This window comes from Macaca mulatta, chromosome 4 (genome assembly GCF_049350105.2).
Source record: "Macaca mulatta isolate MMU2019108-1 chromosome 4, T2T-MMU8v2.0, whole genome shotgun sequence".
Lineage (NCBI taxonomy): Eukaryota > Metazoa > Chordata > Mammalia > Primates > Cercopithecidae > Macaca > Macaca mulatta.
This window is the reverse complement of record NC_133409.1, coordinates 155463262-155477772: the sequence shown is the minus strand read 5'-3', so window position 1 is coordinate 155477772 and position 14511 is coordinate 155463262. Positions and strand designations below refer to the sequence as shown.

The 14511-nt window shown below is 41.8% G+C and overlaps 4 protein-coding genes across 4 annotated transcripts; 2 read left to right on the top strand and 2 right to left on the bottom strand.

Moving 5' to 3' along the window:
• The first annotated feature begins 1962 nt into the window (after nt 1-1962).
• Nucleotides 1963-2354, top strand: H4C11 (H4 clustered histone 11). Its single transcript, XM_001095996.5, has one exon. It carries the CDS (start codon nt 1996-1998, stop codon nt 2305-2307), a length of 312 nt encoding a protein of 103 aa, XP_001095996.1. The 5' UTR covers nt 1963-1995; the 3' UTR covers nt 2308-2354.
• Nucleotides 2355-6333: 3979 nt separating this feature from the next.
• LOC115945175 (histone H4) lies at nt 6334-6726 on the bottom strand. The gene is given in 1 exon segment (NM_001374545.1): nt 6334-6726. A coding segment is annotated over 1 exon segment (312 nt). The 5' UTR covers nt 6699-6726; the 3' UTR covers nt 6334-6386.
• Nucleotides 6727-10908: 4182 nt separating this feature from the next.
• Nucleotides 10909-13525, bottom strand: H2AC15 (H2A clustered histone 15). The gene has a single exon (XM_015135765.3). The coding sequence runs from the start codon at nt 13488-13490 to the stop codon at nt 13098-13100; it is 393 nt and encodes a 130-aa protein (XP_014991251.1). The 5' UTR covers nt 13491-13525; the 3' UTR covers nt 10909-13097.
• Nucleotides 13526-13718: 193 nt separating this feature from the next.
• Nucleotides 13719-14194, top strand: H2BC15 (H2B clustered histone 15). The gene has a single exon (XM_078000798.1). It carries the CDS (start codon nt 13814-13816, stop codon nt 14192-14194), a length of 381 nt encoding a protein of 126 aa, XP_077856924.1. The 5' UTR covers nt 13719-13813.
• The last annotated feature ends 317 nt before the right edge of the window (nt 14195-14511 follow it).

Genomic DNA, 14511 nt, shown 5'->3' with positions numbered 1-14511 from the left:
AGGGGAAATTGTCCATTTGTATGCTTAGGTTCAACAAAGTATGGATACCTATGTAGAAATATGATTGGACATAAGGAGTATGATCTAATGCTAAGAGACTGAGTGGGGAAATCCAGCCAGGCCTGTCTAGATTCTTGGTCCTGTCTGTGCAGTATTTCTTTTGTACATGGAATGGTGGTCTTACGACTTACAGTCAAACAAGGTAAGTTAAATAATTTCTTTGTGGCCAGTTTTTACAGGAAAAAATAAAGTTTATAGGTTTCTTTTTTCTTTTGTTTTCTTTTCCTTTTTTTTTTTTTTGAGATGGAATCTCGCTTGGTTGTCCAGCCTGGAGTGCTGTGGTGTAATTTCAGCTTACTGTAACCGCTGCCTCCCAGGTTCAAGAGATTCTCCTGCCTCAGCCTCCTGAGTAGCTGATATTACAGACGTGTGACACCATGCCCTGTTAATTTTTATATTTTTAGTAAAGACAGGGTTTCACCATGTTGGCCAGGTTGGTCTTGAAGTCCTGACCTTAAGTGATCTGCCTGCCTTGGCCTCTCTAAGTGCTGGGATTACAGGCATGAGCCTCCACACCCAGCCTAAACAAGCTTATATTAAAGATGACAATTTATTACTTATAAACAAATCAATAAATCTTGCTGAGTAACTAGTTCATTAACTCAAGACTCAATCAACAAAATCAAAAGTAAATTCTGAATGTAACACAGAATTTAAAAACCATAATACTCAATGATGGTAAACATACACAAGAACAGTTACTGCTGGCAAAAGTGAATGGAATAAAACTTTTGAGGAAAATGTAGTAACAGTCATCAAAATACCTTAAAATCTGCATCCTTTGTGACAAAACACTTCAATTCTACATTTTCCTCAGGAAGTAAATTTTGTACAGTTCTCCTTTAAAATAGGAAAAAGAAAATTAGAAAGCACATTTTGCTAAATACTAGAAATATTGTTAAAGTGGACCTAGAAAATTCCTATGATGGAATATTAAGGAGATATAAATTACTGCTTTTAAAAATTTTCCTAATGTGAATTTTCTAAACTTTTAACTGTGAACAAAGATTCCCTTTTGCAAACCATCTTGATTAAATTATAGACAGAATAGAATTTTGGTAATAGTTCCGAGTATGTATGATATTAAAGGTGGTACTTAATCAGCAGGGAGAAGATGAATTATTTAAAAAATCTTGTTGATTAATAAATTCCTAGGGAATTGGTTAACACTTTAGTAGGGAGAATTCAGCAGGAGAAATAATAAGCAGACATTAAAATCACTTTTTGTAAACTCTTTAGATAAGGGAAATTGATTAAAATAACAGCGCGAAGTTGTAAAATGCCATATACTGCATACATATTGTAGGAAAAAAATGTGCATTTATCTGCTCACCAAAATATCTTATTAGCTAGCAGTAGAGCTCTTTGTGTGATGGGAAAATGGGGATAACAGGCTGTTGTTAGTGTACTGGTTTTTTTTTTTTTTAAATATGAATATATAAAAAAAGAGGGTCTCCTAAAGTGTAAGTGCTACCACGCTGGGCTAATGTTTTAATTTAATTTAATTGTTTTCTTGGTAGAGATGGGGGTCTCACTATTTTGCTCACGCTGATCTCAAACTCCTGACGTCCAGGTATACTCCCACCTTTGCCTCCTAAAATGGTGGGATCACAGACGTGAGCCACCGAGCCCGGTCACTTTTTTGTATTGCCCACAGTGTTGATGTATATCTTCTGCGTTCAAAAGCAATTTTTTAAAGCCTTATAAAGTGGTAACAAAATAGTTTGCACATTACAAAATTCAGAACACGGAAACAAGAAGCTCGCCTTTTTTCCCTATTTCGGTTTGGCCCTTTCGATTTCCCCTCCCCCACCGGGGTGGGACTTCCCGCCGACTTCTTTCAGGTTCTCAGTTCGGTCCGCCAACTGTCTTATAAAGGCGCTGCCTCAGGCCAGAGTCCTCACAAGGCGTTGTGTACGACTCGTCTTGCTCATCATGTCTGGCCGCGGCAAAGGCGGGAAGGGTCTTGGCAAAGGCGGCGCTAAGCGCCACCGCAAGGTGCTGCGTGACAATATCCAGGGCATCACCAAGCCGGCCATCCGGCGCCTTGCTCGCCGCGGCGGCGTGAAGCGCATCTCTGGCCTCATCTACGAGGAGACCCGTGGGGTGCTGAAAGTTTTCCTGGAGAACGTGATCCGGGACGCTGTGACCTACACGGAGCACGCCAAGCGCAAGACGGTCACCGCCATGGATGTGGTTTACGCGCTGAAGCGCCAGGGTCGCACCCTCTACGGTTTCGGTGGCTGAGCGTCGTCATTTTCTATCAATAAAAGGCCCTTTTCAGGGCCCCCCTACTTTCTCAGCTGAGGAGTGGTAACACTGGATTTGGTAGGGCTGGAATTTTGCTTGCTTCTAAGTCAGTTTTGGGGCGAGCAGTTTTCTGAAGACAGCGGCACACGTGGTCATTCACCCGCGGTCACCGTTGGTAGAACTAATTACGAGTTGTAATGCAGTCTAAATTTGCTCAAGATTCATGACCTTGTTTACGTAAGGGGGAATGTGCAGTACCAGTAACTCTTGTAGTCCCTGTAGTGAGCTTGACAATGGTCATCGGAAATGGTTTTTGAAAAACCCCTAAATCCACAAGTTTTTTTTTTTTTTTTTGTCAGCGAGTTGGAGTGCAGTGGCGCGATCTCGGCTCACTGCAACTTCCGCCTCCTGGGTGCAAGCAATTCTGCCTCAGCCTGCCGAGTAGCTGGGATTACAGGTATGCGCCACCACACCCAGCTAATTTTTGTGTTTTTAGTAGAGATGGTGTTTCACCATGTTGGCTAGGATGGTCTCTATCTCCTGACCTCGTGATCCGCCCGCCTCGGCCTCCTAACGTGCGGCCTCTTAAGGGATTTTAAGAGAATTTTTTACTTTTCTCCACTTTCATTAACGTATGACAAATTACAACATGTACAATCTGATCTGACATACATTCATTGTGGAATGATTACATCGAGCTTAACATCCATCTCACTTTCTGGTGAGAACATTTAAAGCTTACTATCAGCAATTTTCAAGTATAAAGTACATTAACTATTGTCACCATGCTTTAAAATAGATCTCCAGAATTTATATCTCTTGAGTCCCATTATGCCTCCATCCTCATTCTCTGGCAGGGACCATTTTACTGAGTTCAACATTTTTAGACTCCTCATGTAAGTGATATCATGCTGTTTTTGTTTTTCTGTGCCTGGTTTGTTTTACTTAGCATAATGTTGTAAGAAATGACAAGATTCATTTTTTTAAGGCTGAGGTAGTATTCCATTGTATATATGCCCCATTTTCTGTATCCATTCATCTGGCATTGGATACTTGATTTATTGAAAGAGCTTTATAAGTTTAAATTCATAAATGAAATCCAGTGAGTAAAGTTTTTTTTTTTTTTTTTTTTTTTTTTGGTGAGGTTCAGTCACTCGTTATGATCATGAAAATGATGGATGTGTAATTGGTGATATCAAAAGATCTGGAAGGACAATAATAGTGGCATTGATTCAGTTAAAGCAAAAGTACAAAACTTTGTAGTCCAAGTAATTACCATAGGGGAATTTAAATTATACTTTTTTTTTAACTTGAAGTTTTGTTAAGGGAAAAATATTGTATTTTACATGAAAAACAGTTTTAAATCCCAAAAATTTGTCAGATCTGGAATTGCTACATGGGCCTAAATAAATTTTTTGGATATAAATGATAATGTTTCTCTTTAAGATGTAAAAAATAATATATATATTTTAACTATGTATATCTGTGTGTGTGTGTATGTATATATATATATATTTTTTTGAGACAGAGCGTTACTCTGTCACCCAGGCTGGAGAGCAATGGCAGGATCTCCGCTCATTGCAACCTCTGCCTCCTGGGTTCAAGCGGTTCTGGTGCCTCAGTCTCCGGAGTAGCTGAGATTATACATGCAAGCCACCATGCCCAGCTAATTTTTGTGTATTTTTAGTAGAGAAGGGGTCTCAGGATGTTGTTCAGGCTGGTCTCGAACTCCTGGTCTTAAGCAATCTGACTGTCTCATCCTCCCAAAGTGTTAGGATTATAGGCATGAGCCATCGCGCTGGGCCAAAAATACATTTTTAAAGTTAAGACGTAAACGTTTTATAACTTTACACCACCAAAGCGATGTGACATGGTGAAAAATTTAAGCACAGTCATAAGAAGCAGATTATTTGCAATCAAATCTGTAACAATCATATTCTAGTCGTGGGATCTTGGGGTGAGGTGCATATGCTCTCTAAGCCTCTGTATTTTTGTAAACAATTATGTGATGATGATAAAAATAGTTCCTAGCTCTAAGGGTTGTTGTAAGGATTAAATAAGTTGGGCCAGGTGGCTCATGCCTGTAATCTTCACTTTTAAGGAGGTAGATGTGGGAGGACAGCTTGAGCCCAGGAGTTGGAGACCTGCCTAAGCCATGTAGTGAAACCCTGTTTACCACAAAAAGTTTAAAAAAAAAAAAAAAAAAGACAAAGAATAAGTGTAAATGAATTGGTAAATAAAAAGCACTTAGGACACTGACAATAGTATGTTTAGTGTGAAACACTTAGCATTACTTATTTATGCCAGGCCCATAACCCGTAATTGCATCTGACCATCATCCCTGGGTAAGAGCAATCTTTTTTTGTGTGTGTGTGACACTCTTGTCACCCAGTCTGGAGGGCAGAGGCGTGATCTCGGTTTACTGGAACCTCTGAGTCCCAGGTTTAAGCGATTCTCAGCCTCAGCCTCTCGCGTAGCTGGGATTACAAGCGTGTGCCACCACGCCTGGCTAATTTTTTGTATTTTTAGTAGAGATGGGGTTTCACCATGTAGGCCAGAATGGTCTCCAACTCCTGGCCTAAATCTATCTGCCAGCCTTGGCCTCCAAAATTGCTGGGATTACAGGCATGACACCAGGCCCAGACAGCAACATTTTCTAACAGCCACATTTTAGTATTCTAGATTCAGCCAGCAATTGTGTAATCAAATCTTTGTCTATTATGAAGCCATAGGAAAGACCTGTGTCAAGGGCATTTTTTCACACAGTTTTTGCCAGTGGAGACATCTTCATTATTCCTATAGTATCCTATCTTTTTAAAGTTTGTACTCATACTTTGTGTGGTAAATGAAAGGCAAGATCCTTCCCTATCCTTATGAGGATGACTACAGCATGACTGGATAGGCTTGCTATGATTTTTATCTTTCCCTGTGTTCTCACTACCGTTTTATTAATCTCAGTTCTTTTTTACAGGGTAGCACAGAATTTAGCAGAAAGAGATCCAGCCATGTAGACCAGAGATTTGTCTAAGTGACAGCATGTAAGAATCAGGAAGGAAAATTTTCTGTTTAAATACTAACAGTTTCTTTCCTTAATGCAATTATTATTTTTTAAATCTAACCTACAAGGTGATGGTGTCCTTAAACCAATTAAATCAGAATCTCGGGTTGGATAACCTCAAATATGACTTATTAGCACTTCCCATTAATCACTGCTCCTTCAGGCCTTTAAATTTACTTAGGAATCTCACTTTTAATACCATCTTATCAACTTCAATTGTAAAGAGAACACTCAAAGGCTGAGGAATTCTCAGCGGTAAAGCTCTGACCCACGTTCAGTAACAAAGGGTAAGTTAGTCTTTGTTGTGATCATTCTTTGTTGTACTGAGTAGCTACATATTTCTACTCAAGGATTCAAATTCTCACTTTTCTCAAGAATTGGGCCAAAACCGATAAACTAAACTTATTTACGGTTCACGGATTAAAGGTTGTTGCATAAGAAGGTCTTGTGTTCAGCAGTTGGATTTACAGTGCCAGAAACATGTAACAACTGCTTGACTTTCTTCCCCAGCTATACTTCGAAAATTGGCACTTAAATATAACTAACTTTAAAACCTCAACAAGAGTATCGTGGCCATGTGTGATGGCTCACTCCTGTAATGCCAACACTAGGTATAGGCGAGACAGTTATTTTGAGGCCAGGATATTGAAATTAGCCTGGGAAACATACGCAGACCTGGTCTTTGGAAAAACAGCGTTGCGTGGTGGCGCGCGCGAGGTTACAGCTAATCGGGAGGCTACAGTGAGCCATGACACTGCACTACGGTCTGCGCGACACCCCATGTCAGTAAGCCCTGGAACACCTGAAAGAAGCTGTGTTAGAGTATTGTATTTACTGGTACTGGAAAGCGATTAGTGACTGATACCTACTTACAGCGACTAGGGAGGGACGCATGCTCCGATAGGGCAAACTCAGCAGGTGCGAACAGTAAAGAGAATCTGGGCAAACAAGCATCACGGCTCCTCAACTGAGAAAGTGGGGGCCCTGAAAAGGGCCTTTTCTTGGTAGACTAGGACGCTTAACCGCCGAAACCGTAGAGGGTGCGACCCTGGCGCTTCAGCGCGTAAACCACATCCATGGCGGTGACCGTCTTGCGCTTGGCGTGCTCCGTGTAGGTCACAGCGTCCCGGATCACGTTCTCCAGGAAGACTTTCAGCACCCCACGGGTCTCCTCGTAGATGAGGCCAGAGATGCGCTTCACGCCGCCGCGGCGAGCAAGGCGCCGGATGGCCGGCTTGGTGATGCCCTGGATGTTGTCACGCAGCACCTTGCGGTGGCGCTTAGCGCCGCCTTTGCCAAGACCCTTCCCGCCTTTGCCGCGGCCAGACATGATGAGCAAGACGAATCGTACACAACGCCTTGTGAGGATTCTGGCCTGAGGCAGGGCCTTTATAAGACAGTTGGCGGACCGAACTGAGAACCTGAAAGAAGTCGGCGGGAAGTCCCGCCCCGGTGGGGGAGGGGAAATCGAAAGGGCCAAACCGAAATAGGGAAAAAAGGCGAGCTTCTTGTTTCCGTGTTCTGAATTTTGTAATGTGCAAACTATTTTGTTACCACGTTATAAGGCTTTAAAAAATTGCTTTTGAACGCAGAAGATACACATCAATACTGTGGGGAATACAAGAAACGACAAGAAATTAAGAAAGTACAACCTGTTATCCCATCACACAGAGATCACTAGTGCTAGTTTATAACGTATTTTGCAAAGCAGTTGCATATATTTTTCCAAGAAAATGTATACAGTGTTGTATATGGCGTTTTGTAACCTCCTTATATTGATTACAGTTTAATCAATTTCCATTAAAGAGATAAAATAGTGTCTTTCTTAGGAATTATCAATACAGTTTTAATCAGTTCCCCAGCAATTTTTTAATCCGCTGTATTTTAAGAATAATGTTTTCAACATTCAAAATAAATTTATTTTTTCTCTATGCTTGGGACCAATATTGAAATTTGTATGATTTATTACACCAAACTTTAAATTTTTATTACATTAATATTTAAAACTGAATTAGAGGTCTCATGATTTGGTACTGCTGGTCTCCTCATTATTTCCTTTCCAAATTTCCTAATCTGTTTCACCAAGGTTTCTTGGCAACTTTGGAGACCTTTTGTGAAGTTTGAATAAAAATCTCTTTGAGATTTTGATAATAATTGCGTTAGCGTTAAGACTTATTTGGAATAGAATTAATATCCTTAAAACAAGTTCTTATAAGTAGAAAATTGGTGTTTGTAGGTTTTGTGTGTGGGGCGGGCGCTTTTTTTGGGAGGGGGATGGAGTCTGGCTCTGTCGTCAGGCTGGAGAGGAGTGGCGCGATCTAGGTTCACTGCAACCTCCGTCTCCCAGATTCAAGCAATTCTCATGCCTCGACCTCCCGAGTAGCGCGGCACAGGCATGCGCCACCACGCCCAGCTAATTTTTGTGTATTTTTAGTAGAGACCAGGTTTCACCATGTTGGACAGGATGGTCTTGATCTCTTGACATCGTGATCCGACCGCCTCAGCCTCAGAAAGTGTTGGGATTACAGGCGTGAGCCACCGCGCTTGGACGCTTGTAGGTTTTAAAAAAGACACTTTTACATGACCCAACTAAAGATTTGTTATCAACCATTATGGAACAACTTTGTTTCCGTATATTTAATTTTCTTTCTTAGTAAATACAGGGTTATACTCTGAAATTTTTATTTTTTTTGTAACAGAGTCTTGTCCTTTCACTCAGGCTGGAGTGCAATGGCCCAATCTCAGCTCACTGCAACCTCCACCTCCAGGGTTCAAGTGATTCTCCCACCTTAGTCTCCCGAGTAGCTGGGATTACAGGCACTCACCACCACGCCCAGCTAATTTTTTTGTATATTTGTGGAGACAGGGTTTCACCATGTTGGTCAGGCTAGTCTCTAACTCCTGATCTCGTGATCCACATACCTTGGCCTCCCAAAGTGCTGGGATTACAGGTGTGAGGTCACTGCGCCCGGCCACTCTGAAATTATTTTAACACCTTTGAAAATTATAAAACTCCTATAACTATTCTAATATAATCTCTTAGTATTCAATTCTTTGTTTACAAAGTAGTTAAGAGCTGAAACTCTGGAATTAGAAAACTTTGGTTTTAGATTAAATGTTTACCTATCAGACTCAAGCTGACTTGTTACCGATCAGACACGAAGTGACTTGTTTATTCTCTTTAAATCTTTGCTCATCTACAAAGTTAGATCAGCATAGTGATGGTACTGTTGGGGTGCAGAATGATTCCCCAAAATGTGGTTCTTGGGCATGCTGAGTGCTTTTGAACACTGAAAGGCCTCAGAAATAAGCTTCAGAATCAAAGCCCCTCTAACCTCGTCTTGTTTCTCTTTCCTATACATGCGAAGGAACTCTGACATTTCCTAATCGGACCAAGAAAATTTCTTAACAAAAGAAACAGAATTGCCTTCTATCCCCTCCCTAGTTATTTCATTATTGCAGAAAAGAAGACTGGATATGGATTTTTCAAGATAATGCCTTCCTCTCTGTCTCATTTAAATTACCAAGACGTACTAGATGCCATGGCTCCTCCCCATAATCCCAGCACTGTAGGAGGTCAAGGCAGGTGGATCCCTTGAGCTCAGGAGTTCGAAACCAGCCTGGCCAACATGGTGAATCCCCCGTCTCTACAAAATTTACAAAAAATTAGCCAGGTGGTGGCGCATGCCTGTAATCCCAGCTACTTGGGAGGCTGAGGCAGGAGAATCACTCAAACCTGGAAGGCGGAGGTTGCAGTGAGCCAAGATTGCACCATTGCACTCCAGCCTGAGTAACAAGAGTGAAACTCCGTCTAAAAAAAAAAAAAATTAGCCAGGTGTACTGGTGCACACCTGTGTTCGCAGCTACTAAGGAGGCTGAGGTAGGAGGATCACTTGAATCCCAGAGGTAGAGGTTGCAGTGAGTGGAGACTGTGCCACTGCACTCCAGCCTGGGTGATGGAGTAAGACTCCATCTCAAAATAAATACATAAATTACGAAGACAATTATTTACAAGCTAATTTATTTCTGTGGTCCATTTATTCTCTATAACAATCTTTTATTGCCCCTCAAAGGAATTGTCTACTTTTCCCATCTCCTCCTTCCCCTATGAAAAAAGTTACATAACCTGTACCCCTTTGGGGACTGGGGTAATCACTTTGTAATTCTCCCTCGTGCACATTATTAAATTTCTCCCATTATCCTGCCTTTTGTCAGTTGGTTATCTGTGAAACTTCCCTTAGCCCCTACAGTATTTACCTCTTTGAGCTACTATAAGAATTAATAGAGGCCAGGCTCAGTGACCTGCCTGTAGTCCCAGCTACTCTGGAGGCTGATGTGGGAGGATTGCATGAGTCCAGGAGTGGGATGATTGTGCAAGCTCAGGAGTCACAGATTAGCCTGGGCAACATCACAAGACCTTCATCTAAAAAAAAAAATTAATTAAAAAAAAAAAGGAGATAATGTACATAAAATATCAAGCAGAAAGCCAACCTCTATTTAATATAATTTTTTCTTTTTAACTAATTTACAAATATTTTGTTATATTATACTTTAAATACATTAATACATCATAAATTAATCTAATTATGTATAACACATTAAGTAGTTAATTTAAATAACAAATATTTATTTTTAGCACTTATTGTCAATGTCGGGGCTCAGAAACCAATACCCCAAACTATGGCATGGTGACTAGCTGAACTGCAGAAGCCTCAAAGTCTCTTAGACCTTCTCCCCATCCCCAACCTTTATCTGCCTATTATCCAGACTCACCAAAAATGAATCCCTGTAAGATGAATGTAATCACACCTGAAGAGCTCATTTCACAAGATAAGGTAGAAATTTAATTTCTTTTCCCTGATCCATTCATTCTTCCTAGTAATCCTCTCAAATGAATTCCTCTTCTCCCTCCCTCAAACTGTTTTTCTAGGATGGTGTATAAACTTCTGAACCACATTCTGGGGTGGGCAATCACTCTGATTCTCTCCATGCACATTGTAAATTTGTCTGCTTTTTTTTCTATTAATCTGCCTCATGTCCGATTTTTCAACGAACCTTCAGAGGGCACCAAATCAGTAAGGACATTAATTTAATTCAATATTTCACAGATGATATGATACCATAAAGTGATAAGGCACTATAAATCTTCCTAATTGCTCTTTGCCCCTTGGATCCCTCTGATCTTAAGGTTGCCTCCTCTAGTTTACTTACTTTGAAGCTACACATTTAACAGCTCCTCCATTTTTCTTTACATGTGTATGTAGAATTATAAACAATGATATATCACACTTGTATATTTTATTTTACTTAATACATAAGTTTGCATTTGTCAGTGTTTTGATTATGAGTACATTGAGTTTGCGTAAATAACACCAAAAATTATAATAATTATAAAGCAAAAGTTACTTTACAAACTGTTTAGCTTAAAGAATTTTACTTCTGGAACTCAGGAACTCTGAAAATTATTACTTAGCTAGCTTTCATGATTAGATAGTGGTTCTTGGGAGAAATAGAAACAATGGAATAATTTTATCATCAACTTCAATGATCATGACAGCATATTTTATTTAAAAACTTATTTTAATTTCAAAAATCTTATAGGCCTTCTATGGAGCCATATCATTTACTTTATATTGATGGTTGTAACAGAAACAATTATTGAAAATTTATACACACAAATAACGCAGATGACATTTTAAAACGGAACGAATGAATTAATTCATTGAAATCAGGATGGAGTCCTCAACATCAAATAATCGTAACTTTTTTTAAAAAAGTAATATTTATGACAGTTGTGTTTGCTGTTTTATTCCAAGAAATATTAGTTGTATGCGATTGCAATTAAGACAAATCTAGTAAATAAAAATGTGTGCAGAGACTCAAAAATTAATGTATTTCAATGGACTAGAGATCCTGTAGAAATTCGTTTTCATTAACATGTCTTTATGAGGAACACAGTAGCTTATATAAGTTTAGGTGGAGAGGAATAGAAGGCCCTCTCTAGCTAGGAGGACTGGTGATCTGAGGAGGAAGGGAGTGATCTTGATGAGAGAAAGGAAGCAGGAAAAACTGACAGGAACAGGGCTATATGATTATGATATAATAAAAAACCTGACTTACAATGTCCATCATTCATACTGTTTTTAAGTAACACGTTCTAACGTAATCTCACACCCTAACCCCAACCCTTTCCCATCATTTACATAAACAGTCCATTATGACATGTATTCTTTGCCCAAGTCAACTTGAAGCTCCTTTTGGATATAGACGTTATGTATCTGGATTAATATTGTATTCCCATTTAGGAGGGTGCCTGGCACACCATAGGTGCTGGGAAAGATTCAATTGAACTGGAATAGGTAGGCCAAACGCACGTGGGGTCCTAAATTCTGCAGAAGGGTCAGATACCCAAATTCTGCTTCCATGGTCTTATGAAGTATAAACTAAAAGCCCAAGCAAGGAGCAAAGGTTAGTTTACCAATTTTCTCTCTGGAACCCAGGTACACTGAAAACTATTATTTAGCTAGCTTTCAGTCCTCTGTAATACAGAAAGTAAGTATCTGACACTAGGTTCATTTGAAACACTCTTGCTCTGTCACACAAGCTGGACTGCAGTGGTGCAATCATAGCTCATTGCACCCTCGAACTCCTGGGCTCAAGTGATCCTTCTGGTCTCAGCCTCCCGAGTAGCTAGGACTACAGGCTATGAGACACCAGGCACAGTCAGTTATTCTACTTTTGTAAAGATCAGGCTGACTTCGGACACCAAGGCTCTAGCCGTCCTTCCGCCTCGGCTTCCCAAAGTGGTTGTGTTACCGGATGGTGCCAAGCAGTTCCAGGCTCTTGGTGCCAGGAGCAAACTAGTCGACACACACTCAGATAGCAAAGCAAAGCAGCAAAAGTTTATTAAGCAGAGTATTACACTCTCGGCGTGGGAGAGCGCATTGACCTCTGCGAGATGAGATCAGCATCAGCTTGTTGCAGTTTAAGTCTTTTTATGTGTGTGCGTGTGTTTTTCTCTTCCCAGTGCCGCCTAATCTATAGCCAGTATCTGCCCTTTTATTGATAGGTTTGTTGCTTAGTTACTTTGGCCTCTGTGGCTTGTGCATCACCTCTATCTCATAATCTTAAATACATGCAAGATATGCAGCCCATATGCATGAACCTTAAGTAGCTGATTATCATATGGGCTTTTGTTAAGGATACTTTTTCCTTCCTAATACGCATGCCCATCTCTGAAGAGCTGCCTTTTACTGGTTTGTTCCAGATCTTGCCGGCCACGAGGTCCTTGCTCACATTATCTCACCTTTGTTTCGGCTGCAAAAGGTTCACTGCTTGTTATCTCGCTTCTTGTTCACCCGCCCGTCCACCTTAGTTCTGCCCTTTGCTTTTACTTATTCAGCCCTCTAACCAACTTCCAGCTCCCTTTGTTATTCTCTTGCCCCACTTTTCCTATTGTTTTCAGCTGTATTGCGGGCGCGAGCTGCCGCGCCTAAATTTCTTGATGTGCAGCGAATATTTCAATGTCTACTTTCTATCTCAAAACAATGTGGTGTAAAAGCCCTTTGGTTTTGCTTCATCTCTATACAGCATTTCAGTGCCATTGCAAGATGACTCGACATCGGATAAAACTGTGGAACACAGCTCTACTTGGTGAAAAAGTAGGTGGCTCTGAAAAGAACCTTTTTGGTTTGGACCGAGGTATGAGTAATGCACTACTCCAGACCCACTACTTGCCCTTGGCCTTGTGGTGGCTCTCAGTTTTCTTAGGCAGCAGCACGGCCTGGATGTTGGGCAGAACACCACCCTGGGCGATGGTCACTTTACCAAGCAGCTTGTTGAGCTCCTCGTCGTTGCGGATGGCCAGCTGCAGGTGGCGCGGGATGATGCGGGTCTTCTTGTTGTCTCGGGCCGCGTTCCCAGCCAGCTCCAGGATCTCGGCGGTCAGGTACTCCAGCACCGCCGCCAGGTACACAGGCGCGCCGGCACCTACCCGCTCGGCATAGTTGCCCTTGCGGAGCAGTCGGTGCACTCGGCCCACGGGGAACTGAAGACCCGCCCTAGAAGAGCGGGTCTTAGCTTTGGCGCGAGCTTTGCCGCCCTGCTTGCCACGTCCCGACATGACAAATACACTCAATCAGCAGCGTGCCTGAGACTGATGCAACACTAAGGCTCGGCTACTTATAGTCAATACAGGCACGAAAACTAAGCTATGCTATTGGCTAACATTACAGTTTCGCTTTAACCAATGGGATTGCGGTTTTGAAAAACACTTATTTTGATTGGACAAAGTTAATATACGTTTCCAGGACTCACCACTAGTTAAACGCACACCTTCATTGTCTGCTCCATTTGCGTTAAGAAGCAGGGAATAAGCGGTAGTTAGACAGTGCTACCGACTTCCTTCCCTTTTTTTCTCTAATTTTCCGGCAGTTACTACCAGCCATGCCTGAACCCTCAAAGTCTGCTCCCGCCCCAAAGAAAGGCTCCAAGAAGGCGGTGACAAAAGCCCAGAAGAAGGACGGCAAGAAGCGCAAGCGCAGCCGCAAGGAGAGCTACTCCGTGTACGTGTACAAGGTTCTGAAGCAGGTCCACCCCGACACCGGCATCTCGTCCAAGGCCATGGGAATCATGAATTCCTTCGTCAATGACATCTTCGAGCGCATCGCGGGTGAGGCTTCCCGCCTGGCGCATTACAACAAGCGCTCGACCATCACCTCCAGGGAGATCCAGACGGCTGTGCGCCTGCTGCTCCCCGGGGAGCTGGCCAAGCACGCGGTATCGGAGGGCACCAAGGCCGTCACCAAGTACACCAGCTCCAAGTGAGCCCGCCCACCGCGGAACGTTCGGTCAGTCTCGGCCCACACCCCAAAGGCTCTTTTCAGAGCCACTCAGTCTTCCCAAAGAGAGCTGGCACTCACTTTTCTTACAGCAGATATTTGTTACTCGTTACAAAGAAGATTTACAAGATTCCTTACTTTATCCTTGTTAGAAACTAATTTTGGCTCAAGCCTCTAATCCCAGCACTCTGGGGAGCCGAGGCGGGTGGATCACGTGAGGTTAGGAGTTCAAGACGAGCCTGGCCAACATGGTGAAACCCCGTCTCTACTAAAAATACAAAAAAATTAGCTGGGCGTGGTGGC